This window comes from Aspergillus viridinutans, assembly GCF_018404265.1.
Source record: "Aspergillus viridinutans IFM 47045 DNA, scaffold_1, whole genome shotgun sequence".
In the NCBI taxonomy this organism is placed as follows: Eukaryota; Fungi; Ascomycota; class Eurotiomycetes; order Eurotiales; family Aspergillaceae; genus Aspergillus; species Aspergillus viridinutans.
The window spans coordinates 2,846,675-2,871,807 of NW_025091217.1; the positions used below are offsets into that span (position 1 = coordinate 2,846,675).

Here is a 25,133-nt window from a genome sequence, read left to right on the forward strand (position 1 = left end):
TCCAGCAAAATTTTCTGAATACTGTGTAGGACTCGTCTTGGTCGAAGTCTACAATTCCTCAATTCACCCCGTTTGGAGAATTCCCCTCTCCGCATCTGCATTCCAAAGCCGGGGACCGACTCCCTCTCACGGGCGCTTTGGATCGCACCCCTCTTCTTCTTCTGTCTGCACGAAGGAAAAACTACACCGGTGTATCCATCGTATCCCATATACCGACGAAATGCAGTCCTCCATCTCCCCCAGACATTCGTTCGACGATACTGGCCGTGAGTCCTCCTCGCCAAGGCGCGTCTCCCCTGCGGGCGATAGTCCCCGGCGCAAGTCCATCCAGTTTCACATCGGGGGAGTCGAAACGCAGTCTCCTGTCCGTCGGTCTTCAAGCATTAAAGTCCAGAGACGATCGCAGATCGAGGTGCCGGAGAAGGATCAGAAAAGTGGCTCTGTCAGTCGAGGCCTTTCTCCGCCTCCGCCGCAGTACGTCCCGAGCTTTGTTGCGCTTGCGCTGCTGTTGCAATCCTGCTAACAGGCTAAATTGTTTGCTTAGAACCTACGAGCGCGGTGTGTCCTTTGATACATTCGATAATCCCGACGCGGCAGATTTCTCATTGACTCTGAACTACAAACATAAAGGCTATCAGTGTACTCGTCGAAGTAGGACTTTTCTTTGTGGCACTGATCAGAATGATTACTCGGATTTTGCCCTGGAGTGGCTGATCGATGAGTTGGTCGACGATGGCGATGAGATCGTCTGTCTGCGAGCCGTTGAAAAAGATTCTGGTCTCGCGAGCGATGCGGAAATCGAGGCTGGAAAGTACAGGAAGGAAGCTGAGAGGCTGTTCGAGCAGGTCATACAGAAGAACAGCCAGGATGAAAAGGCCATCAGCCTGGTTCTAGAATTGGCGGTCGGTAGGGTTCAGGACATTATTCAGCGAATGGTACGTCGATCAGTCCTCTAGACTAAGGATATGTATTGAAGTATACTGACACTTCAAAGATCAGGATCTATGAACCTGCGCTGTTGATCGTGGGAACGCGCGGTCGTAAACTCGGAGGCGTGCAAAGCTTGCTGCCAGGTTCCGTCTCCAAGTATTGCTTGCAGCAGTCGCCCATCCCGGTCATTGTCGTCCGCCCCTCCACCAAGCGAGAAAAGAAAAAGAAAAAGCGGCAGGCGGATCCTACCAGGCGCAGCTACAATCAGATCCTTGAGCAGAGTTCGCGCCGGGGTAGCCGCATCTTTGATGCGAGCTCAAGCACCGACAGCAACATCTCTAGACTGCCCGACGAAGAGGCCGCCGTTGCGGCAGCTTTGGGTCTCCCTCCCTTATATACCAATTCTCGGAGCTCTCTTTCCATGTCGGAGAGAAGCAGCGTCAGTCAGGAGGAACCAGTGTCGCCAAACTGGAGCTCTTTGAGCGTCACCGCCAAAAATCGTCTTGCGGAGAGCGCAGAGACCACGGAAGACGAAGGCGCCTCGGATGAAGATAACCCTGCTTCCCGGTCCGGTCATCACATCGAGGATGTGTCGCCAAAGCACAGGGCTGTGGATGACGGTCAGGCTGTTTCCAAGGACGGCGACATGTCACCGGACAATCATACACAGACCACAACGATGACTGCTCCACCTCTCGAATCCCTAAAGGTCAATATTCCAGTTATTGTCACTGAGGATATTTCAACCTATCAGAAAGATGAAGGCAAGGGTGAATGATTCCACAGTTGTGGACCAGTTCTTGCAGCCCATCCTGTCCATCTACCCTCGAGCATCGCTACGGCATTCCTATACAATTGGTCGTCTTTGCAGGCGGTTCTGATCTGCCTGTATCACCGCCTTGCCGTCTTGATTGAATGTTTAATGTTCACATTCTGCTTGTCCCTCAGTATGAGCGATTACGAATTAGATCAACTCATACCTGACGATGTCATGATCAATCCGCTCCTTTTTTTATATGAAGCCTCGTCTCGCATTTGTTGCGTGTGCTTTATAAGGCCACCTCGCCGGGAAAAAGAAGATAAACAGTTCCCAGTCTGATGCATCTCATAGCTAGACATGCATGTATGAGTTAGATTCAGTTACAATGTGAATGGACTCAACCTAGATCAGATGGACTTGGTAAATAATCAAGTCCAAGCACTGAAGAAGAGGCACGTATCTCCAACCAATTTCATTCAGGTATGAACAATACAGTATCGAGGGAAGCAGTTCCAATTCGCAGTGCAAACATAGCCACGTTTATCAGCCTAGCAAGTAGTCCCCAATCTTCCAGTAAGTCCAGACAATAAGGACTATACAGACGTTTTGAGTGAGGCCATTTCATTAATGCAGACAGCGACAGCCATTGAAGAGTTATGTTATATTGAGACATAGGCATAGACATGAAGCTTGCAACGTCGATATGATAGATAGATACCAAGACGGCGCGAAAGAGGAAACTTTTCTAACGGCATTTTGTCTAGAACGAAACAGCGAAGCGGAGGCAAACAGACAGACAAACGGCATACACCAAGCCAGTGTAGATGCAAATGCTGCGTAAAAGCAAAGCAAGGAAGAAACGAGAAGAAAATGCACACATGTCAGTCAGCTACAGTATTCTCGCGTGACTGGGAGCAATAGCGAAGCAAAGCAAGCGGAATCTTCAAAGATCTGACGGAGGGGTTCCAAAGTTCATGTCTGCCAGAGGGCAGACCGTTTTGAGTCCTCTGGGTATTGAGAATGCAAAAGAAAAGAAAAAAGAAAAGGGATGCGAAGGGGAAGATTGAGATGGAAACACCTCATGTCGGCCTGACTCGCCAGATGGCTCTTCCTCTCTGGTTAAATTCCCCCACCTCCATTACGGCTCGGAACACATTGTACACAATAATGCATTGTCCCGTCGGCGACCACTATCCTACCCTTGTCGATTGTAACGACAGAGTATCCGAGCGACCGATCGAGTCGATATCATAGACGAGAAGATTAGGATGAAGAATGCTCAAATGGCATAGTTGGCATGGCATGACTAAGAAGAACGGGAGGTAGAAAGGGGACATGATCTTTCCAGAAGAAACGAAATTTTTCATCATTATCATTGCCATAGAATCTATGATGCTTCCTCGCCGGCGGTCGATGGGGCCTTGGAAGGGCGGCGCTCAACGGCAGGTTGAGACTTGGTTAGCAAAGGTGAGGTAGGGTTCGAGGGAGGTGAGGTGGCCATGTTGTCATCCAAGCTAGCGAGAGCGCTGCAGCCGGCGTTAGTCAAGACAGAAAATGAGCAAAAGGTGTTTTGCATTGAATCCTACCTGAATGCATTCATCGACGATGCGGTCTCCTTATCTTCCTTCTTTCCGGCCGTAGGGGTTCCGGAACGGCTGCTGGCTGCGCTATCGTCGCTGCCACGAACCAAGTTGCCTCCAGGGCCAAGGTTCTTGCGGCCGCTGCTGCTGCGAGACCCAAGCATGCTAGATGGGCCAAAGGACATGGGCTGGTTGGTGTTGCGTGTCGTCCGCAGACGGCGGAGGTCATCGCTTCCAACCTTGCTGGATGCGTAGTCGGGAGGAGGGGCCTGGTTTCCGTAACCAGAAAAGCTGCGAGCATCGCCACGGCCCATTGGTGGACGGTTGCCACGGTTGGCTTGCTGCCGGAGACGCTCCATCTCGGCCTCTTGCTGAGCACGAGCGGCCTTGAGAAGTAGGGATTAGCCGAATGTCAAAAGGTAACGTTAGAAGAGAGCAATCACATACCTCCTCGCGAATCTGCTGGATGGTCTTAGGGCCCTTGTCAGCATCCTTTGATTGCCAGCGAGCATTGCGCAGATCAAGAATATCCTGTAAAAAGGTCAGACTAGTTCCAAAGCTACCCGTTCCTAGGGGGCAGATAAACGTACCATCAACATGAACCTCAATCGGCTTGGCAGGCCTGGAATCTCCATCATCATATTGATGCGAGCAAAGTAGGCATCCATGAAGGTGTGACCTCTCTCTGAGGCATCGAGGCTGGCACCGATGGTGCGCAAGAGACTCGTCAAACTCTCGATCTCTGCCTCCTCAGGGACACCCTCGTAGTCGACCAGCTTCTTCACACACTCGTGCATGATACGCTCGGTCAACATGCCCAGCTTGTACAGCTCACCAATGAACTTGACGAGGCCAAGACCACGACGCTTGGCGGCGGCTGCGGCATAGTACTCGTCTGACAGCATGACGGCCTCTTCAGTAGTACCCTCCGGCTTGGGAGGCAGGTTGACCTTCCAACCACGCTCGAACTCTTCCTGGCATCGGTTGAGCAAGTACTTGCGGAACAGACTGCCACCAGTGACGACATTGCCGTTCTTGTCACGGATATTCTCGTCCTTGATCTCGGGGCTCATGCTCTCAAGCATACGCTTGCAGAATTTGGCATAGATTGATGCCCAGTGAGCTTCGTCGGTAGCCTTCTCGAAGGTGAGCTGGATGACCTGGCGCAGAGTACGTCCGTCGGACTCATCCTTGGACTGCGACACAATCTCCAGGATTTGACCGGAAATACGGTCGAAGTTCTCAGGGGTCATCTTGTTCAGAGCGGCCTTGACCTTACGCTGCACAACATCCGGAGGAAGATGACCGCCAGGAGTAGGACCGACGGCAGCGGCAGCGGGCTGAACGATGCTACGAGGCTTCCAACCCGTCGTGGAGACCTGGAGCGCCTTGACTTCCTTGCCAGCGGTGAGAGGCATGGACTTGGCCATGTCCTCCTCCTTTTTGGTGGACTGCTTGTCGCGCTTGCTGCCGGTCCGTGTGTTGGAACGGCTGCCGCCACCACGGGGAGTTCCGGGTCCAATACCCATATTGGAGCCGGGACGGCTCATGGAAGGAGCTCCCATGCCGACAGGAGGACGGCCGAACTGGCCAAACGGCATAGCGGGGCCGCGAGTATTAGAGGCAGCGAAGCGTTGCTCAGAGGTGGTCCTGGCCGCGGGCTGTCCGAAGGAGCCCATGACGAAAGGCTGAGCCACACCGCCGCGAGAAGGATTGCGTGCTCCCATAGGCGTACGAGCCGACTGAGGACGCGATGTGTCGCTCTCGCCCACGGTCTCACGGACACGGGCATCCCAGTCAATGGACGGCTTCTCCTTGAAGACACTCTGGAACTGAAGCAAGAATTCCTTGTTGTAGTGGAACTTGCGGTCCGCAGGAGCGCTGGCATTGAGAGCCGGGTTGGGAGAGACAATAGAGGGCGGGTAAGTGATCTTGCTCAAGTCGTCGACGAAGCGAGCCGATTGAAGGGACTTCATGGCAGCGCTGGGCTGGGGAGGCTCGACTGCCTTGGTGGTCTCCAGCTTCAGAGCAGCAGGCTTCTCCCGCTTCTGAGCACTGGCAGGTTTGCCAGGAGGTCCCATGGAAATGTCGGAGACGGGTGTGGCGGTGCCGCTGTCAGCAGGCGTGCTGGCCTCTGTAGCAGCTAATCCACCCTTCTTGAGCTCAGCAAAGAGCTCCTTGTGGGACGTCTCCGCGGCAGCCTCACGCTTCCGCTGACGCTCCTCCTCGAGAGCCTCTGCCTCGGCCTCGGCTTGTTTCATGTTCGCTTCGTAGGCCTCGCGCTCTTCCTTCTCCTTACGCTCCCTCTCCTCCTTTTCGGCCTGCTTCTTGGCGTAATAAGCGGCTTCCGCGGCAGCTTCCTTAGCTTCGATCTCGGCCAGCTCGCGCTCGATGGCCTCGTAATCGATCTCATCTTCATCGGCAGCGGCGGGTTCCTCCTTCTTGGGCTCTTCGGCAGCGGACTTGGCCTCCTCTGCCTTGTCCTTTAGGCTGAGCTCCTCAAGCTTCTCGCGTGCCGCCTCCTCATCGGCGGCCTTCTTCTTGGCGGCCTCCTCCTCTTCTTCCTCCTGTTTCTTCTTCTGAGCAGCTGCCTCTTCCTCTTCTTCCTTCTTCTTGCGAGCCGCTTCCTCTTCCTCCTCTTGTTTCTTCTTCTGGGCGGCTGCTTCCTCTTCTTCCTTGCGACGTTGCTCTGCTTCGTCCTGTTCAATCTTCTGACGCACCGCCTCTCTCAACTCCTTCTTCTTCTCCTCGTCCGTCTTGGCCTTGGATTCGGTACGGTTGTGATCGGCGCCACTGCCAGTGCGAGGCGGGGGTGTAGCGGTCGGGGTTGAGATCTTCACAGGCGATGGAGTCGCACGCGCGGGGGAGGCCGGTGCCTTCTCGAAGGTCTTGACAACACCACTACCGGGGTCCTTGATGACAATGGGGCTCCGCTTGGTGGGAGGAATGACGAACTGGGGCTTAGGCGGCGCGGGGCTGTTGGAGGATCTGCTGGCCGTGTGAGTGTGGCTGGCCGCCGGGGCACCTGCAGGAGGCTGGCCCTGGCCCAGGCTGGAGCCTGGACGGTCATTCGACACCTGAGACGGCGTGCGCGACAGGGGAGCGGTCTGGGGAGGAGGCTGAACCGGGTACTGGTTCTGCATGTAGGGCGCCTGCGGGTTATACGGCATGCCGGGCCGTGGCTGTGGCGAAGGAGGAGTCATGTACTGCATCTGCTGCATTCCATAGGCGGGATTGTAATAAGCGTAGTTGGGGTCATAGGGATAAGCCTGAGGGTTTTTCATCAGCGTCAGATAATGTTCAAACTGACCGCTTTCCGGCGCGAGATTTGGAGGGGGGAGATGGAGAGGGGGAGGGGAAGTATGTGCAAGAGGGAGGCTTGAGGAGGAAGACGAAGAGAAACGACGGGATCCTTGTCTTCTCTTCGGGAATGGGCCACGACGGGGGGGTCTATAAACAGAAGGGTGGTGTCTCACTGTTTGCGGGGCCATGTGTTGTCCGTAGGTGGCGTAAGGCTGAGGAGGCATCTGGGGATGGGCCATCGGAACCTGGTTCATTTGAGGTGTAGCAGGATGCGCGGTCGCCAGAGCCGGGCTGCGCTGGTGTGGCGAGTTGGGGAAGGGCGCCAGAGGCCGTCCCTGGTTCGGAGCGTGGAACTGAGGGCCCATGTTGGGACCACCCCGGGGCTGGTTGGGGGACCGGAAGCTGGGACCAGGTGAGTAGGGCATCTGTCCTTGGTAACCGGACTGTGAGTATCCGCGACCGCGTCCACCCTGGTGAGGGTAACCGCCGCGTCCAGGACCGCTTCCCATGTGGTTGCTCATATCACTGTGCGTGGACTGGGAGGATTCGCGGCGGAGATGGGTTGACTGAGAACCAGGGCCAAGGGGAGCTTGGGGACCGGAGCGCATCTGCGAGGAGAAGAAAGTAAGTACAAACTCTTGCGTCACATTTTGCAGATACGCCGCAGGGATGCGTCCTTCTCTTTTTACAATCTGCGTCAAAAGAATGCCATGACTTACGTTCGCATCGCCCGCATCTCCAAAACTTCCAAAGTTGGGCACATTTCCCTGGGACTGGTAGGACGATGGTGGCGGCCGACCACCGCTCGAGGCAGGCTGCGGGATAGGCGAAGGGGAAGTCTGAGGAGACGTAACACGGGGGTTCATCGACGGGGACACACCCAAGCCCGACTGAGGCTGGGTCGCCAGAACGGCCGGGTTTCCCATGTTGGGAGAGCTCTGCGAGTTGGCGAAACCGAACTGGAGGCTATTGGGACGACTGGCAGGGCCACCGTTGGGGATGAAGCCAGAGGTACCGGCCGAAGTGATGGTCACCGAGGGCTTTCTCGAATGGTCGCCTTGCGAGGCGGAGGCCGGGGCGCCATTGACGATGGTGACGCCGGGGGACTGGGAAGGTTGTTGCATGGGTTTGCCGCTCACAGGAGATACTGAGGTCGACTTCCCATGTTGCGAAGGGCCACCCACGGTGACGGGAGCGGCGGTCGAGTCCGTCGCGGACTTCTTGGTGGCGCTGGCGTAGGACCTGGCGGCCGTCGAGGTAGGAGCAGGCAAGGGTGAGGTCTTCCCACTGAGCGACGGGGAAGGCGAGTGCGACGAAGCGGCCTGAGTCGAGGTGCTCTGTCCTTGAGGTTGAAGGCCTGACTTTTGAGGGATCGAGGTCATTAGACAGGTTAATGGGAGAAAGGAAGATTTTCCTAAATGCGCTTTTTTTTTGTGTGCGTGTGATGTCAAGTTGTGAGAAGCAGAATCGGAACGCGCTCCAGATTCCGCATTAAAAGAAGCAAAGAATACTTCTAGAGGACTAATACTACTAGCGAAATAGTAGTATTATTTTTTAATCTTTCTCGAACTCCCACACTGAACGGAGAGGTCGTCCGGTGGAAGGGAAAGGGAGATGGGGGAGGTAAGAGTAGGTAGGTGAGAAAGGTGAGTAGTACACTGCCACCGGGGGAAAAAATTAGGCAGGACAAAGAAAAAGGGAAAAGAAAAAGACGTCGTTGGACTACGACGAGTTGGGATATGGGGTTAAGGACAGAGGAAAGAAAGGGAGAAAACGCAACCGCGATAAATCGGTATCTACCTTTCTAAGTCGTTAATAATAATAATATTCATCTACGCGCACAAGAAAGAGACGGGGCTACTCTTCCTGTTTGGGTGCTCTACTACGCCTGTCTGTGTCGCTGTCTGCTGTCTATTTTTTACTCCCTTCCCCTTCCCTTCAGTGCGGCGAGCACAGAAAAATTTGAAAAGGCAAGAGGAAAAAAAAAAAAGGTGAAGCGCTAGGCGGAACACAGACGAGCCTGACAATTTCAACAAAACAATAACCACCTTCAACGACAACTTTTATTCTTTTTATTCTACTCGATTACTTAGTATTCTTCTTCTCTAAAAGTGATCCAAACCTCACATCCAGAATGATTGTTTGGTGAAAGAAAAAAGGTAACGAAAAAGAGAGCTGGTATCCATGGTGGATTCAACCGACGGAACCCTCCCTATGTTAAGTTCCTACCTTACCCTTTTGGGACGGGGTGAGGATGTCAGTGCCATTGCTGACTGGTCGCTTCTTCGGGTTGCGGCGGCGAAAACAGCTACCTTAGGTACGAATACCCAGCTGAAGGCAAGTGATGGACTACTCACATAAGTATGACCAGAAGGTGTCAACGAAGTATCTATCTACATATCTGGATTCTGTCCGACTCTTCATCAGCCGCAAAGGCATAGACACAACACATCAGCAAGTGTCTCACTGCAGGACAATGATGCCTAAATGGGTTGGACTATGACAGGCAGAATTTCCATAGTGTTCTTCCCGTCATAAAACAAGGCAAGTCAAGATGAGATCATTAGCGTCTTGATGGTTGATACCTGAGGCGTCTTTGCCGCCACTATCCTCAACAGTACCAATGCACGCAGTACGAAGTACTTGTGGTGAAATAAATGAGAAAAGTGGCTATTTTCCGCTGAGGATACCCATGCAATGAATGGTATGTTCAGGTAAATGTGTCAATAGTGCTATATCACGTGATGTCACACCCCGTACCTTCCTTGCATTTTGCATGTCGATTGGCATGGCGGATCATCTTCATCCTCTATGAGTATTCTGGAAAAGTTCCTACTCGAATTGCTCTCTTGGTAAGGTACTCTTCAATTTAAATCCGGTACAGACAGTACAGGACATGATCATAGTATCTGAGCACAGAACACCTCCACATCTTTATTTATTTATCTGGTTGGTCCGGAAACCACCTCCTCGTAGATCCACCCAAACCAATCTATCCCTCCTAGGAAAGATACTTGATAGTGATAGATATTAGAGTGTAGACATCTGCCAACCACATGTCAATCCATGGACATGATCTTTGCACCAGACACTATACCGCCTCAACCTGCCAAAGTCCCATTCCCCTTCCCCAAAGCCATCCGCACACCAGTAGCCACACCCACTACCCCGCGAAGAGCAGTGCTCAAAACACCCAGTCCATAGCCACCCATCGCCGCGCTTTCTAAGTGTGCAAAGAGCCCTCCTGCCACCGGATTGCCAAAGGAGGCTTGATACCACGCCGCGAGGGAATCTAGCAATGAGTTAACCATCGGCATCCGAACGAAGACAAAGGATGAGGGTGAGGAAGGTACATACGAGCAATAGGACCCAAAGATCCAAATCCTGTCAGGCACAGAACAGGGGATATAACTGCCTGAGGAAATGCGAAGATGCAGATCGAAGCGAGACGTCCTGGATTGTTGGTGATGTAGCTTGTGACCTCCCTGGAAAGACCATGAAGCTCAAGAGCAGTAGGAAGCGGGATGTTGTTCTTCGCAAGCTCAACGAACGTTCCTGTTGTGTTGGAAATGGTGTTGATGCTAGGAGTGAGATGTGTCCCGACCTGGTGCAGCCTTTCAAGCACCTGAGAGTACATCATTCCTGTCTCTGTGGATGTCGATGACAGATGAGATCTAGAAGAGGAAGCGGTCGAAGAATCCAAGTCTCCTGTGAGTCAGGGCTGATCTAACCAGCAAGTCCATCGATGGTACAAGACTGGTGTTGTTGATGAAGATGGATACTTAATAAGTCGTTTGCTGCGGCGCTGTTACTTCAGCGCTTAGCATGGCAATCGACCAACGCAAAATACTGCGGCAAGGCATATTCGCCACAAAAACCCAATCAACTGAGTTGAGCACAATTCATTGTCTTTCATGCCTACGAGTCTATATACCCTGGCCAGCCTATCTATAGACTATACTCCACAGCATGAAGCCATCACCCAGTGACAAATGGTCTAATGGTGGGATCCCCTTGACCTCGGAACGTCATCAGCTGCGCGTGGAATAGCCTCCACGCCAGAGGAAGCAGCCGGCTCTCCGCTGCCAAACCATCCCGACGGCCATCTGCCACTGGACGATCTTTCCGGTCTGGCCGGAGATCGATCACGAATGTCTTCTGGGTTGATATGGTCAAACGAGTTGTCACTGCGATTCTTTCTCAGAGAGGAGCCATATGCAAGGTCGTCGTCCACATCGCCGCTATCGAGGTTACTCTCTTCCTTGGCCAATGCGGCGCGCAACACCTCAATCAGGTCGCGCTGCTTGGAAATGAAACTAGCTTTTTCCGCGCGGGACATTCCAGCGAGTTCTCGCGGCAAGAGGTTCCCGCTAGCAGACAGCTCTTCAGCCCGCGCTTCATGGCTTTTACCCGCGGAAGTCATTGCTGCCACAGCAGAGCTGATCGTAGAGTACCAATCATTGGTAGGGCCTTGTTGCGCTCCGCCAGCAGCGATAGGGATGTTGAATCGAGAGAGGAGCGACTGCGCATATCCAGCCGGGCCGGTTGGCGGAGGTGGAGGGGCAGCGTGTTGACCCGGCAATCTCAGAATCTTCTCCCGGATGTAATCGATGGCCTGATAGAAGTATTGAAGCCCAAGGGCTTTGGCCTGTTCATGGAAGCGGCCAATAAACACTTCAATCTCTCGTTCGTGGTGTTCCAGGAAGGGGTCGACATAGGTCTGGTACAGGATCTTCGCGCCCTGCGTCTGAGGAAGTACTAGATAGGAAAAGAAAAACAGCCGAAACCAGCTGTAGAAGGGGACCCTATAGCAGATCAGCCTTGCTTTCGTTGTTCCGTTTCATCCGGATGTGTCTTTTTTACCAGCCCAGGATGAAAATTGTCCATGATTCAGCCAGCAAAATGCCCGAGAGGACCACCCAGTACATCAACCATGGTGCCAGCTGTGACGGATCAGAGGAGCGCAAAGCTTTGTAAGAGGCAAATACAGGGAAGAGGATCGTAATCACCGAGCTGAAATATGAGGATCGAAAAGCGTTAGCCCGGACTTAATGGTCATAGGTATTGGGGGACGACCACTGAGAAATCTGGAGCCCGGAATTTCCCCCAAGATACCGGAGTCAGAGTACTTACGACATCAAGTCCGCGATGATCCCAAACATTTTGAATAGACTGGTCTTCGGAAACTTTCAAGGTGTTGAAGAATATCTTATCGTCTAACGTGAGGAGCTACCTCAGAGCTCGCAGTGCGGGGTGGGGAAGCAAGAGCTCTTCACGCGACCACGGGGTCAGTCAAAGAGACAACGGCCAGCCGCAGGGATGATGATCGGGGAATGAGTCCGTCTGACAAGGAATGTCTCGGGGCAATCGAAGTTCGGGGTTGGGAGATACGGAAGAAGAAAACAAAATTGAAAGAGCTACGTAAGTTGTTGCCTTGAGTTTTGGAGCCGGAGACCATAGTTAGCTAACCTAAGGCTATAAGGCTGTAAGCCCTATGGGTCCATTTTTGGGTGGGCTGTAGCTCCGCAGGCCGCAGCCTTACCAAATTGACATAATCTGTCTATCTTTGATACTCGAGGATGATACCACTCAAGAGTTATGTATACCAGTACGCATGTCAGTAGTGATCATCCTATACAGCAACGAGGTCAAGATCTCTTTATTACTGTTTTCAGTGACCATGTCCAAGTGGGTGACGTCATTCATCACGATCTCTTAATTCCTAGAGAGGTACTGACGAGATATTCAAAGTGAGAGGATTACACTTTGTGTAAAAACCTAATGCTGGCTATACACACAATGGGATTTGAGAATAATGTCAGCGAGAATCGTATTTCCAGAAATGAAAAGATATAGGCACATGGATAATCAGGCCTCCGCACAATTTAATTGGAATATTTAAGGATCAGAGAGAACTTGGAGTAATGGACCATGTTGGTCTGGCAACGCGAGGTGAACCGCTCGGCCACCATGTACTGTTTCATGCAATTTTGTATGGGGAGGTACCCTTGGGACTGCTCGGAAAATCTTAACCACTCGGCCACCAGCCTTTGATGAACATTGGCTAGACAAATGACATGTCCGCCTACCATGGTCTGTGTCATCCTATGCCAATATTTGAATAAAATTCGTTTATTCCATACTTGTCCCTATTCTATCTGATGTACTAGACCAAGGCATCTCTATGCGTGCAAAAGATATTCCTCCTCATCGGCCTCTTCCCCTTGCCTCAGCGTTGGTGGGTTGCTTAAATTCGAGCCACGCCTCTTGAGCCAAGTTCCCAGCCAGCTCGCTCGTTCATCCTGGCCATCTTGATGCGATTCACATGGCAGCAGAATCGCATGATCCAATGCGTGCGGGAGTCCACGATGTTTTCCACGCAACTGCATCGCGACGATAACCAACTTCGACACCCAATTAAACTGGGCACACAAGCTTGTTTCCGTCTCAGGATATCCCAGAGAAAGCCCGACAGTCCCGTACGCCGATACGATCTCGAAGAGAACAGAGAAGAGAGAGAAGGCCGGGTCGTCGTCGGCTTTCTGGAGACGGCCTCCTTCCGCGATTGCAACGAGGAAGAGTCCGAGCATAACGTACCAAAGATCGAATCCTAGTTGTCGCTGGATGTGCACGGCTAGCCCAATATGTTTTCCGTCCCTAGATTCTGCTTCTGAATCGGAGTCATGCTCGTAGACTCCGAGACTCCTCTCTTCGTATACATTGGTTTCGCGCATGGCGATGGCGGTTGGGAAGGCAGAAATATACATCATCACGAGGAAAGATACTTGAATGGCAGGGTGAATGGCTGCAAGTGGCGTGACCGAGAAGCCGGCTGTTCGTGTGGAAGCGATCTGAAACAAGCCATTAACGAGCCAAATAAAGGTGGAGGGAGACTGGCTGTCCGTTCGGTACTCAGATCTCTGCATGAAGGCAACCTAGATTAGGGTCGTTGCTCTACGGATTGAACCAATTGCACTTACACTGGAGAGAGTGCAGAAAACAGTGAAGTCAAATCCATTGAGCAAGATCAGCACGCCTAGGAGCCTCCACGATTCCCCACTAGGAAAAAGAAGCGTGAAACATCGGCGTGGGTGATCCAGGAGGAATTGAAGCTCCTCATTTAGGGCACTATCATATGGGGCCAGCTTTGAAAGCAGCCAGATGATCAAGCGAAGCATGCATGGGAACCCAGTATTCCCAATGACGATCAGGAAGGACATCAAGGTCAAAGGGAAACCAGCATTCTTAAACGACAACATTGAATCCGGCGTCAGCGTGTATCCTAGATCGTTGAAGGCTGAACCAGCAGTGAATATCCCCCACCAGAAAGTATTGACCCCATCCACCGTGACGGATTGGGCAAACTCTGGGGTCAGCCATATCCACGAGACAAGAAGCAGAATCCCTAGGATGTGGAAAAGCATAAAATAGCACATCAGAACCATCCGCAGCGTCTTCAGTGCCCTGTACTCAATCCCACCGAGCTGGTCCTTTTGTCTTTCGTCCCAGTCGGAATAACTCGCAATGGACGGCTGCCACATAAGCGAAGGTAAGTAGGATATGCTGTGGCCTGCATCATTACGAGGCCTTGCTAACAAACGTCCACTTTCCGTTACAGCTTGATATGGTCCGGTACTAGTGAATGATCGTCGATCGTGTCTTGCTTGATGTTCCACTTCGTGGAAAGTAACGTGGAGGCCAGTGGATACCGGAGCAATCTGTTTCATGACATGATATCTGGTCGGAAACAGCTTTTGGCCATTTTCACCATCTCATTCAAGCAAAGGTTGCGTGAGGCTATCATGCTCTTGGAGGACGTCAGACACCACGTGGTTGGAATCCTCTTGTCCCAATTCTGTCTCTTCTGCTTTCCCCTTCCGCATCAAAGACAAGAGTTTCGCTTCGTTGACCGCCCGTCGAAGCCGGTTCCGAAACCAATACAGACGGATGCAGACAAGAAGCGAGTTGACAAAGATGACACTGGTGACCATAGCAACAATCCACAGGATTAGCTGCTGAAGCACATGAAGCCGATTCAAGTCGATGGGGTTTAATCCGGTTTGCGTGGCTGCGCCAGATGCTAGAAGTAGAGCATCAATGTAACTGACCCCCCCCCCCCCCCCAATAGCATAGATGATGGAAGATGCCAGTATCGTCCAGAAAGCAATATATATATAGTGGTGATGAAGCCGGAACGGAGATAGATCTTTGTCTTCATGGCGAGTGTTAGGCGTTCGCATTGCGATGCCCCAATCTCCAAACGCTATTCCGGCAACAAAACTTCCAATCACGTCTCCTTGGGATTGAGAAAGCGACAGAAAAGCAAGACATGGTGGAGAGTTATAGAGCCTTTGGAAGACATCACTCTCGTAGGGAATGGCTCGTAGAGGCTAACAAATACCTCATAATGCACATGTTTGAGGTTATTGTATGACCATTGAGAGCAGTTGTTCAGGAACAGACCCAGAATTAACATTGGTCATAGCTTCAAAAATGTGCAGTACTCTCATACGAAATGAGGAAGATCAATCTTATAAAAAGTATTGATAGTTGAGATCTGAGGTCATTCCCAGCAATTCAAATGGACAAAATTAATCCCGCAAGAGGAATAAGCTGGCCAGGTGCTCACTCTGCTCACTGCCAGCTTCAGCTGCGCCAATTTACACCTACTTACTATTAAAGACGCGGCACCCTAGGATCAGGGCACTCATTCAGCTTCAATGTATCATGGCTCTTATAGGTTGTGTTTTACTCACACTCAATCCTTCAGAAAGTTAAAGAAATATAATAGTAAACAGCAACGCAGGTTACGCAGCAGTAATAGAGAGTAAGGCCTTGCTGAACTGCATGCCCCTAGCAAGATAAGGAAGGAATAAGGATGCAGTAATTTGATTTTCAAATTTTATGAGCCAATTATATATATATACCTGAAACCTCATAATAGAACTTTGCACTCTTGGCATTTGCTCTGCTCCAGTAAGTTATCATAATGCTAGTCACTATATATACTAACAAGTTGGTTTTTTTTTAAATTAGCTTCAACTTCAGTTCTATAAAGTACACTGCATTCCCCCCTTTAAAATAATATTCAACTACTTCATCTGTATCAACTAACTGATAATAAGATTTTTTGGTTTCTTTCAACCCATACTATGCACTTCATTAATTTACCAATCCTTGCTTTTTCAGCTTTGAGCTACTTCACTCTTGATGTTATTGCACAGTCTGGCTATAGAGACTCTTGCAAAGATATTCTAATAGTTCCTTCTGCTGACAATGTTCCACATGTGAAAATTGCTGCCAATTGCGGACTGATGGATGGAACCTGGACCCTAGATCAAGGTTACTTCAGTACGCTTGATCCGGATTTATGTTTTGCCTATGCTGGTGGTAAACTCATTGGCCGGCTTAAGTAAGGTCTCTTCTTTACTTAACTTAATCTCTCTTGCTAACACATATCTACAGTGGTGGTCTTAGTCAAAACTGTCATAATATAGGTATATCCGTGACTAAGGCTCACCCACACCGCTTGCGGTGTGGGTGAGCCACACCATAACCATAGATATCACCGTAACTGTAGATTTTATCAAAACCACATATTCTTATTCTTTTGAAGCTATTCCCACCGCGCAACATGCCTAAATCTACTAAATTTAACGAATCTAACATGATCAAGGCCTGCGAGGCTGTTCAACGCGAAAAAAAACCAAATTTTGCAAAGATTACACGTGAATATGGTGTTCCTTCTACAACCCTATGTGACCGCGTCAAAAAGGGTAGTCAGCCTCGGACAGCTCGCAAACCAGTCAATAAAGCACTTGAGAGATACCAGGAGGAGGCATTAATACAGTGGATAGTCCATATGAATGACTAGAATATGCCTGTGACGCCTAGGCTACTAGAAGAGTATGCAAATCAGGCACTTCAACAAGCTGGTGAGCCTACTAGACAGGTTAGCAAGATGTGGGCATATTGCTTTGAGAAACAGCTCCCAGAACACCTTAATCTAGGCCCAGTGAGGCAGAATACGAAGGAATCAAAGCATATCCAGGCTGAGGATGCTGGTTTGCTAGCACATTAATATAACCAGCTTGCAAATGTGATCAAAGATACTCCGGCGCGGTTAGTATACAACTTTAATGAATGTGGATTCCAACCTGGCGAAGGCAAATCTAGGAAGGTGATTAGTATAAAGATTACTACAAAAGGCAAAGGGAAAGCTTCCAAAGCTGCCCCTAATCTTGCTGAATCTGAAAGAGGAGAGAATATTACAGCTATTGAATGCATTACTGCAGATGGATAGCATATAGATCCCTGGTTTATCTTTAAAGGTAAGATTCTAATAATTCTTCCCTTCTAATACTAATTCCTTCTTTACTAAAGGCAACGGAATCTTCATGGAAACCTGATTTAATGGGAGCAAGGCCTTACCACCAGATACTACAATAGCGACGTCTCCTAACGGCTGGATATCAGATGAAATAGCTGTTCAATGGCTTCAAAGCTTCATTAAGGCGACAAATAAGTATATAAAGAGGGGAGAGAAACAGATACTTATCTTTAATAGCTATGGATCTCATCTTACTATTAAATTCTTACAACTTTGCGAAGATAATGGCATTATTCCCTTTGGATTCCTTCCTTATATAACACATCTTTACCAGCTGCTGGATGGTAAGCCATTCTTAAGCTATAAGCAGCACTTCCGACATACAAATAATGAGCTATCTTACTAGGCTGGTGAGCCAGTAGGGAAGGCAGAATTCTTACAGGTGATTAGACCAGTACGGGAGAAAGCATTCAACCAGCGGATTATCCATGAGGCCTTTAAAGATCGTGGAATCTGGCTAGTTAATAGTAAGATAGCTGATGATCTTGCTATCCAAGCATGGGAGCAAATTCCAGATATCTATGCGCCTGATCTCTCTACTCTGTCTACTCCTTCCCGTCTGGCATCTTCTTCTAGCATCAATATCTCACCCCCAAGCACAATTCAGGCACTGGAAAGGAACCAGGCAAAGGTATAATACTCTATGAATCTTCCTATCCTAAAGCTAACAGTTAAAGCTATCTAAACACGCAGATCTCCTTACACTGAAGCTGCAGCGGAATCTTGAACAGATATTTAAACATAACTGAATTGCCGCTGAGCACCTGGCTATGGCAAATGAAACTATTAATTAAATCTAAGCCGCGCAGGCCCCTCTACAGCATTAATATACTAAGCAGCAGGTTAAGCTGCTTAGCCAGGATGGTATATTGAAATTACGGGATGTAAATCAGTTAATTACTTCTAGGAAGGCTAAAGATGCTGCTGCGCAAGAGAGACATTTACAAAAGTAATAGGAGAAAGTGCATGGATACCCGCCACCACTAGCATCTATATAAGAGAATGAGGTATCAAATGCATCAGCAGATGCAGGAGATGAGAATGGTGATTTTTTTCATATAGATAACCCCTAGTTTGGCCTCAAAATCATGATTTTAATGAGAAATCTATGGTTACAGTGATATCTATGGTTGCGGTGTGGCGCACCCACTCCGGCCGCGCCGGAGTGGGTGTGCCTAAGGCACGGATACTACCAGATACCACTATCCTCCAAGCCACTTGTGGCAACAGCATTACTGAGATTGAAACAAGTTAGTCTCTATATTAATCACCAGTACTAGTATGGCTATTGACAATAGTGAACAGATACTTACATCGGAAATTATAATGGGATACTCACATGTTTTGGTGTCGGGGATGGATGGTCTCCGGTATGTACTAGCATTGGCGTACATGGGATTAAAATTACACTGCAACCATCTTCTTCCCAAGACCTTTATGGAATATAACAGGGAAAATGAAGACTAACTATATATATAGGATAGTCCTTCAGTGACTGGCGGGTGGGTGGTAGAGACACCCCATTGACCCCCTTACCCAATTGGGTAGGTGAAAGTCATGTGATCGCTGCAAAAGTGGATTCTCCCAGGCATGTGATCTGTGTTTTAGGCTTAGCGCTTAGGCTTAGGGCTTAGGCTTAGTAGTAGGGCATTGCGATTAACTTAGGGATATCATTTTCCTATAACCGACCCTTCCACCTAAGTTACAGGGTCGCCCTAGCGAGCGATCCCGCCAGCTCAACATAAGGAGCCATCTCAACGTAAGAATTAAAAGATATATATATTTCTAACTAATACAACCATAATAGAGGCTATAAAATTAATTAAAAATCTTCATAAAAAAGTATAGATTCTTTCTATTTCTTATAAATATAGTAGTAAAACTATAATAGAGATATTATAAAAGAAGTATAGTAAGAGTAGTAGCTATAATAATTAAATAGGAAAACTATAGAAGAAAAATAGGCTATAAAGATTAGTAGCAGCAGGCAATGGTTTTTCAACCAGTGTAGGAAGTAGGACTTGTATCACAGAACAGAAAGGTCCATCAAGAGACCTCAGGCCACAGATTGACCTGGCAGGGGGGCCAACAACCTGAGGCTATCGACTTAACGCGGGCAACACTGATTAAGGCATTTCTTTCTCTCCACTTGTCTCCTCTCCGGTCTTGTACCATACTTGCGCTCTCTTAGCATTATTCCTCCGTTCAAAATCATCATACTTTAACCTGTGAGAATCCTTCTCGTGTCCTTTGACACCTTCCTCTCCGATTCTTCCCGAGATGGCATCCAACTCATTTCGATTAAGCCTTAGCCTCCTCGTGGACAAGAGCCCAAGACTTTCAACCCTCCGAAGCTCTCATGCCAAGAACGCCTCTGTGTCGCTTTCGGTTTTTCCACCGTGGAATAGTAGCGGAATCTCGCCGGTGCTTATTGAAAGGGATTCCAAAAAATCAACAGCCTTGCCTTTCAATTTTTAAGCGATCAAAAGGGCCCCTGGAAAACTGAAAGCAAGGGAGAGTGGCAATCCCCGTTATCATTCTCGTTGGCAGCTAACATGATTCCACTGGATTGTGATGGCGGCTAGTAATGAATAGATGACTGACAATGATAACGCCATGCCATATGAAACAAACTATCAACTTGTTTTCCTTGGCTAACTTTGAACTCGTGAACTGGCTTTCTCATCTCAGTCATCTGAGGGGTTTAACATTTAAACTTCTCGTCCCGAGTAGTTCCGTACGTCTGTACAGGTTCAAGGGCTCGACCGGTTGAGGAGAGCCCGACCGATGGCAGCGATTTTCGGCCGTATTACCATAGACATCTATGGTACGACCATTTGAGTGCGCGATTTCAGGACCTTCTGTGGCTTACTTGCTGCAAACCTTGCTCCCTTTTCTCCGAACCGGCAGTCTCGATTGATCCTTCGTCGTGATCACGCTCACACGGGAACATTGGAGTAGCTAGCGTGTCTGGGCGAGACATGAAAGCACGTTGTTGTTGCCCGCCAGAAGACGTCAAGCCAGTCTTGGGTAGTGTGGCTGCTACTGATGCTGACCCATTGGCGGCCACGTCTTGGTTAGATGCTTGGCATCATCTTGGCTTGATACGGATTGGAAATTCCTCGCGGAAATCGCCCGCGAGAACCTGGGGTAGGTGGAGTATGGTATCGGTATCGCCGTATCACTACTGGTATCAGTTCCATGTCCTGATCCTGCGGGGTTTCGCGTGGCTCCCCATGGGGTAGCGTAAACCACCCTGGGTCGACGGGGCGAGATACATATAAAAGCCATGTCCGAGACAGGGGTCTGTTGGCAGTATCGTTCACCCTCGTCCTATTCCAAGGGAAATACCGAGCAACACCGCCCATAGTTCCTCGCTTTACTTGTGAATATGAGTACCTCCCATAATGAGCCAGCGGAGCCCATTGCGGACGGCATCATCGCCACCGCGAAGCAGTCCTTTGGCGATCTATTCCGATGGAAACAGCGTGCCGTCGTGACCAACGAGTCTGGCGAGACTCACGCTGAGTGGCAATCACCTGAACCTATCCAGAACCCTATCAGCTTGTTTATGCAACTTGGTGCGCGGGACTGGCTTTTTTTCCTTGTTGGCTTTGCAGCATGGACGGCCGATGCGTTTGATTTCCATGCCCTATCTATCCAGACTGTCAAGCTGTCAAAGTACTATCACCGCTCAAAGACCGATATCACCACTGCTATCACCCTGACTCTGCTCCTGCGAAGCGTCGGTGCCGCTTTCTTCGGTCTGGCTGGAGATAAATTCGGGCGTAAATGGCCCATGGTAATTAACATGATTGTGCTCGGTATCCTACAGATAGCCACTATCTACAGCCAAACGTTCCAGCAGTTCCTGGCTGTTCGGTCATTATTCGGACTTTTTATGGGGGGCGTCTATGGTAATGCCATAGCGATGGCCTTGGAACATTGCCCGTAAGTGCTGGTCTCAGCCTTCCTCTCCCTTCGCTGACAACAACAACCATAGTGTCAATGCTCGTGGTCTCATGTCCGGTATCCTGCAGCAAGGCTATTCGTTTGGCTACGTACTCGCTGCCTGTGCAAACCTCGGTGTCGGCGGTTCAACAGACAGTTGGAAGACTGTTTTCTGGATTGCGGGTCCGTTTCCTGGATTCTCCCTCAAAGTATTTCCGAGCTGGAAGCTGACAAACTCACAGCTGGTCTCTCAATCGGTGTTGGGCTCATCCGCATATGCTTCCCTGAATCTAAACAATTCCTCGAAGCCAAGCGGGCCGGCAAGAAAGCTGCTGATCCGGGCGCATTCTGGCGTGAGACGAAGCAGATGCTCGGACAGGAATGGAAGATGTGCATTTACTGCATCGTCTTGATGACTTGGGTATGTCCTCGCGATGTTCACTAGAGAAAAGCTGCTGACTTTCATAGTTCAATTTCTACTCCCACACCTCGCAAGACTCGTATACTACGTTCATGTTGACTCAGAAAGAGATGGGCAACGCTGGAGCCTCTCGTGCATCTATTCTGATGAAGACTGGCGCTTGCGTGGGTGGTACAATAATCGGATACTTGTCGCAATTTGTGGGACGGCGCCGAGCTATCATTATTTCTGCCCTGTTCTCTGCCATCCTTATTCCTGCCTGGATTCTCCCACAAGGCGAACGAGATCTGAGCGCATCCGGCTTCTTCATGCAGTTCTTCGTTCAAGGTGCCTGGGGTGTCATTCCTATTCACTTGAATGAACTTTCTCCACCCGCGTTCCGGTCTTCCTTCCCAGGTTCGTACATCATACCCAATCGTGGGAAGTCCTCACTGACGTGCGAAGGTATCACATACCAGATAGGAAATATGATCTCTTCGCCTTCCGCCCAGATTGTCAACGCCATTTCCGAGAAAACCTTGATAACCGTTTCATCTGGTGATCGGGTTCCCGCGTACGGTCCTGTCATGGGAGTTGCCACGGCCATCATTGCGATGGGTATCGTGGTAACTACGGCATTTGGACCGGAGAAGCGTGGTCGTCGGTTCGAGACTGCCGTTGCGGGTCTACAGGGTGTACAGTCAAGCGAGTCACAAAAGGAAATCGACCTGGAGGAGGGTCTGGACAAAGACGACAAGGCAGCTGAGAGGAGAGTTGAGGAAGTAGAAAAACTTTGAACCGCTGAGACTCTTTGGCCAGTATCAGCTCCCGAATAGGGTGATGATTCCGATGTAAATGATGAGATGATCTGGGTGGCTATTTGGTGTGCTTGGGATGCTTGCACTTGAAAGGATGTGCAAACTCTTTGTACTACTGTTGTTACTAGTGTCTTCATGTCCAGTATTGTGCCCGAGTCGAATGTCAAATCGATGCTTGTTTGTTCCCAGTTTATCATTTGAGGGCAAAGTATATAATCGAGTCTCCGAACCTCTCTGCCATAAGGCAGGGTCGGTACGTTCTTGAAAATCGCAAGTGCTAACTTCAAATGGTCGTGGTATTATTTCTAGGGAATTATTCTCTTCCCACAAACACCTTTTTTGGGCGTTTGAGCTGCAAAGTTGCTATCACACTTGGTCGATAAGATTGATGTATCTAAAAACAGGACTTTATCGATCAAGCAAGGCAAGATGGCCGAGTTGGTCTAAGGCGTGAGGTTAAGGTCCACCTTAATATCAAACTCTTAGAGTTTCCTCATCATCGTATGATGGCGTGGGTTCGAATCCCACTCTTGTCATTTCTCTTTTACTTATTTTTCCCTTTTTTGGGCTCGTACCACTTATATAGCATTTCATCCGCCGACATATCTTCTATACTGACACAATTCTAAAATCCCCTTCATCCCGTATGACTACCTGATGAAACTAGCCAGTTGGCCGTCAATGGGCAAACCGAACCAGATCATATCCCGCTCCCCCGGGTGTCGGGATTATCAGAGGGGTACTCCGTACGCAATGCGGACTGACTTAACAGGCTCAGGATCTATCTAGATAGTGTATTGTTCTTCCATGGGACCTGAGAGCTGACTATGCTCTCTGGTCTTGGTTAGACATTTGGACCTGATAAAGGATAGATGAGAAAGCTGTAAAATGCCCTAAAATGCAATCCGTAAATCAACTGATCGCCAATTCAGGAACCAGCTGAGTGATATCTGAACTGGCTTCATTGATTCTGACCTCGAAATATTCTAGTTGAATTACACCGAGATTCTAGACCCGATGTGCACTCAGCCTTCGCACCTGAGGAAGAGGACTTACTTCTTTGACGACCACAAGCCATAGCGGGAATGGAGGCACGACTTATCCAAGTGAGACTGACCTCTATTCAAGATAAAAAGCCCAACTAGTTGAGACTACCTATGACAACTGCTTGACAGTCTGACTTGCAGGCGTCAATGCCTCTTGGTTTGGGCCTAACATGCACAGCGCCAAGTTCGCGTCTTCCATTGGCCACACACTGTCTACTTCACTCTTGACCACTTGCAGAAGCCTTCATCAAGCATTCGCCAAGAGAGTCAAAATCTATTTTCGCCTTCCTCAACAGCAGACGATTGATCAGGATTCCTCGATAGTGCCTGAGCCTGCGTGACATGGCTTGCATGCATACTCCACCCGCCTACCATGAGTACCATCACGCTATATCCACGCAGATCATCAAATCCAACAACGCATCTAAGCGCTGAGGACAGGGGCAACAATATGTTGCTCAGCTAGGCACCACTATTTTACTCTATGACTGAGTCAAGATAAGTGAGATCACATCGCACCTCTGCAGTTTCCGTCAAACATCTTTCCCAAACAAAAGCCCAACATGGACGCAAAGACAAAGATCATCATCAAGGCAGTCGTGATCCCTCTCGCATTCCTCATCTTCATCCTCACTATAATCGCACTTTTCATCCTCAAATGTCGCATGGATCGCAAGAAAGATGAACGGGAGAATCTTAACTACTCGTTCGCGCCTTACGAGCAATGGCAGACTCCTCCCCAGCCTGAAAACCAACAATGGCAGGCTGCCCAGCACTCTCACAATCAATGGCCAATGAATCAATACCCGATGGCGTCGGCGCAGATGGAGAAACCGGTACCGGTTGTATATTTAATACAGTATCAGAGTCAGCTTGACTCGAAGGGTCAAGCTTGATGTGGAAGAAATACTGAGACTGTGACTCGAACTAGGTGAGACACCATTGGCAGCTGTACGATGGGATATCAAGATCTAATTCATAATTTTATGAATTAGGATTGTACAGGACGTTTTTCTGCGGGTCAGAAAATTCCTCGAAGGATGATAGACTCATATAGCTATCGAATGGAACGTGGTCCCTTCAGCCTACCAAGAGAGTAAAGCTTGAAATACTTGCTATAAGATTTGGAAGTCTAGGCGTAGCAAGCATTATCAAAGTATACAAGAGATAGTATCTCGTGAAAACCAGTAGACGTCCCTGAAAGAGCAACTAGCACCACTTTCAATCAGTGTCCTTGTTCTAGACAGGGCATTCCGGACGCCGGCAGAGGTTACCATGTTCCAAGTTCTTTTTTTAGGTCTTTATCTTAGTTGCTGTGACCATGGCTGTGGTGGTTGTGGTTAAGTCAACAACGAAGAATACCAACAGCCGTATGGGAAAGACATGTAACAGTAGACTGGAGACATGGTGCTTAAACTCGACACTGAAGAAGTGTGTTGCAGAAAGACTTGACTTGGAAATGGATAAATTACGTCCCAGATACTGAAAAAATGGAGGTTAAAAATCCGCCACAGTCATATTCTGCTGATTAGTAGGCGTTGGATCTTAGAAGATCTCATGGAACGACGTTCGTAGGTACATGACAGAAACCCAAAGTTCCAGTTCGATAAACTAAACCCCAGAGAGCTGCAATGACAGCCTAGTTGTCGTTTTAGACGTCCCTATGCCTAGTTGCCGAACCACCCGATATGCTCAGCACAAATCTGCTCCCAACGCTTAATGAATGCCGCATGACAAAGACACATATAGGTGCGTTTGTGACCGAGATAGCATTTAGGGCAATCAAGGTTCATTTCCCACTGGGACTTCAGGCTATTCCAGAAGTCCCTGCTGATCTTCATCGACATTGTCTCCTCCCAGTACTGTCTCTTTTCTGGATAGATACGGAGACAGGCATTGCAGTAACGCAGACCTTTCTTCGCACGTCCATCCATTTCCCTTGGCCACGCGAGTCT

General features: G+C 49.4%; 7 protein-coding genes and 1 non-coding gene across 8 annotated transcripts; 4 read left to right on the forward strand and 4 right to left on the reverse strand.

The window, feature by feature from the left end:
• Nucleotides 1-220: 220 nt before the first annotated feature.
• Aspvir_000877 (universal stress protein) lies at nucleotides 221-1,708 on the forward strand (the record flags this gene model as incomplete). Its single annotated transcript, XM_043266009.1, has 3 exons — nucleotides 221-474; nucleotides 545-935; nucleotides 995-1,708. The coding sequence occupies 3 exons, from the start codon at nucleotides 221-223 to the stop codon at nucleotides 1,706-1,708; spliced, it is 1,359 nt and encodes a 452-aa protein (XP_043121944.1).
• A 1,369-nt stretch (nucleotides 1,709-3,077) lies between these two features.
• Nucleotides 3,078-7,955, reverse strand: Aspvir_000878 (putative eukaryotic translation initiation factor subunit eIF-4F; the record flags this gene model as incomplete). The annotated part of the gene is made up of 5 exons (XM_043266010.1): nucleotides 3,078-3,216; nucleotides 3,277-3,656; nucleotides 3,718-3,801; nucleotides 3,861-7,181; nucleotides 7,293-7,955. 5 exons carry the CDS (start codon nucleotides 7,953-7,955, stop codon nucleotides 3,078-3,080), a joined length of 4,587 nt encoding a protein of 1,528 aa, XP_043121945.1.
• A 1,719-nt stretch (nucleotides 7,956-9,674) lies between these two features.
• Nucleotides 9,675-10,210, reverse strand: Aspvir_000879 (uncharacterized protein; the record flags this gene model as incomplete). Its single annotated transcript, XM_043266011.1, has 2 exons — nucleotides 9,675-9,865; nucleotides 9,931-10,210. 2 exons carry the CDS (start codon nucleotides 10,208-10,210, stop codon nucleotides 9,675-9,677), a joined length of 471 nt encoding a protein of 156 aa, XP_043121946.1.
• A 360-nt stretch (nucleotides 10,211-10,570) lies between these two features.
• Aspvir_000880 (HVA22/TB2/DP1 family protein) lies at nucleotides 10,571-11,735 on the reverse strand (the record flags this gene model as incomplete). Its single annotated transcript, XM_043266012.1, has 3 exons — nucleotides 10,571-11,378; nucleotides 11,437-11,586; nucleotides 11,707-11,735. 3 exons carry the CDS (start codon nucleotides 11,733-11,735, stop codon nucleotides 10,571-10,573), a joined length of 987 nt encoding a protein of 328 aa, XP_043121947.1.
• Nucleotides 11,736-12,755: 1,020 nt separating this feature from the next.
• Nucleotides 12,756-14,114, reverse strand: Aspvir_000881 (potassium transporter; the record flags this gene model as incomplete). The annotated part of the gene is made up of 2 exons (XM_043266013.1): nucleotides 12,756-13,508; nucleotides 13,554-14,114. The coding sequence occupies 2 exons, from the start codon at nucleotides 14,112-14,114 to the stop codon at nucleotides 12,756-12,758; spliced, it is 1,314 nt and encodes a 437-aa protein (XP_043121948.1).
• A 6,240-nt stretch (nucleotides 14,115-20,354) lies between these two features.
• On the forward strand, nucleotides 20,355-22,111 carry Aspvir_000882 (carboxylic acid transport protein; the record flags this gene model as incomplete). The annotated part of the gene is made up of 5 exons (XM_043266014.1): nucleotides 20,355-20,914; nucleotides 20,967-21,097; nucleotides 21,157-21,335; nucleotides 21,383-21,731; nucleotides 21,780-22,111. 5 exons carry the CDS (start codon nucleotides 20,355-20,357, stop codon nucleotides 22,109-22,111), a joined length of 1,551 nt encoding a protein of 516 aa, XP_043121949.1.
• Nucleotides 22,112-22,555: 444 nt separating this feature from the next.
• Nucleotides 22,556-22,668, forward strand: Aspvir_000883. The gene has a single exon. It is a non-coding gene; the product is annotated as a tRNA-Leu (tRNA).
• A 1,073-nt stretch (nucleotides 22,669-23,741) lies between these two features.
• On the forward strand, nucleotides 23,742-24,074 carry Aspvir_000884 (uncharacterized protein; the record flags this gene model as incomplete). Its single annotated transcript, XM_043266015.1, has 1 exon — nucleotides 23,742-24,074. The coding sequence occupies one exon, from the start codon at nucleotides 23,742-23,744 to the stop codon at nucleotides 24,072-24,074; it is 333 nt and encodes a 110-aa protein (XP_043121950.1).
• Between the last annotated feature and the right edge of the window lie 1,059 nt (nucleotides 24,075-25,133).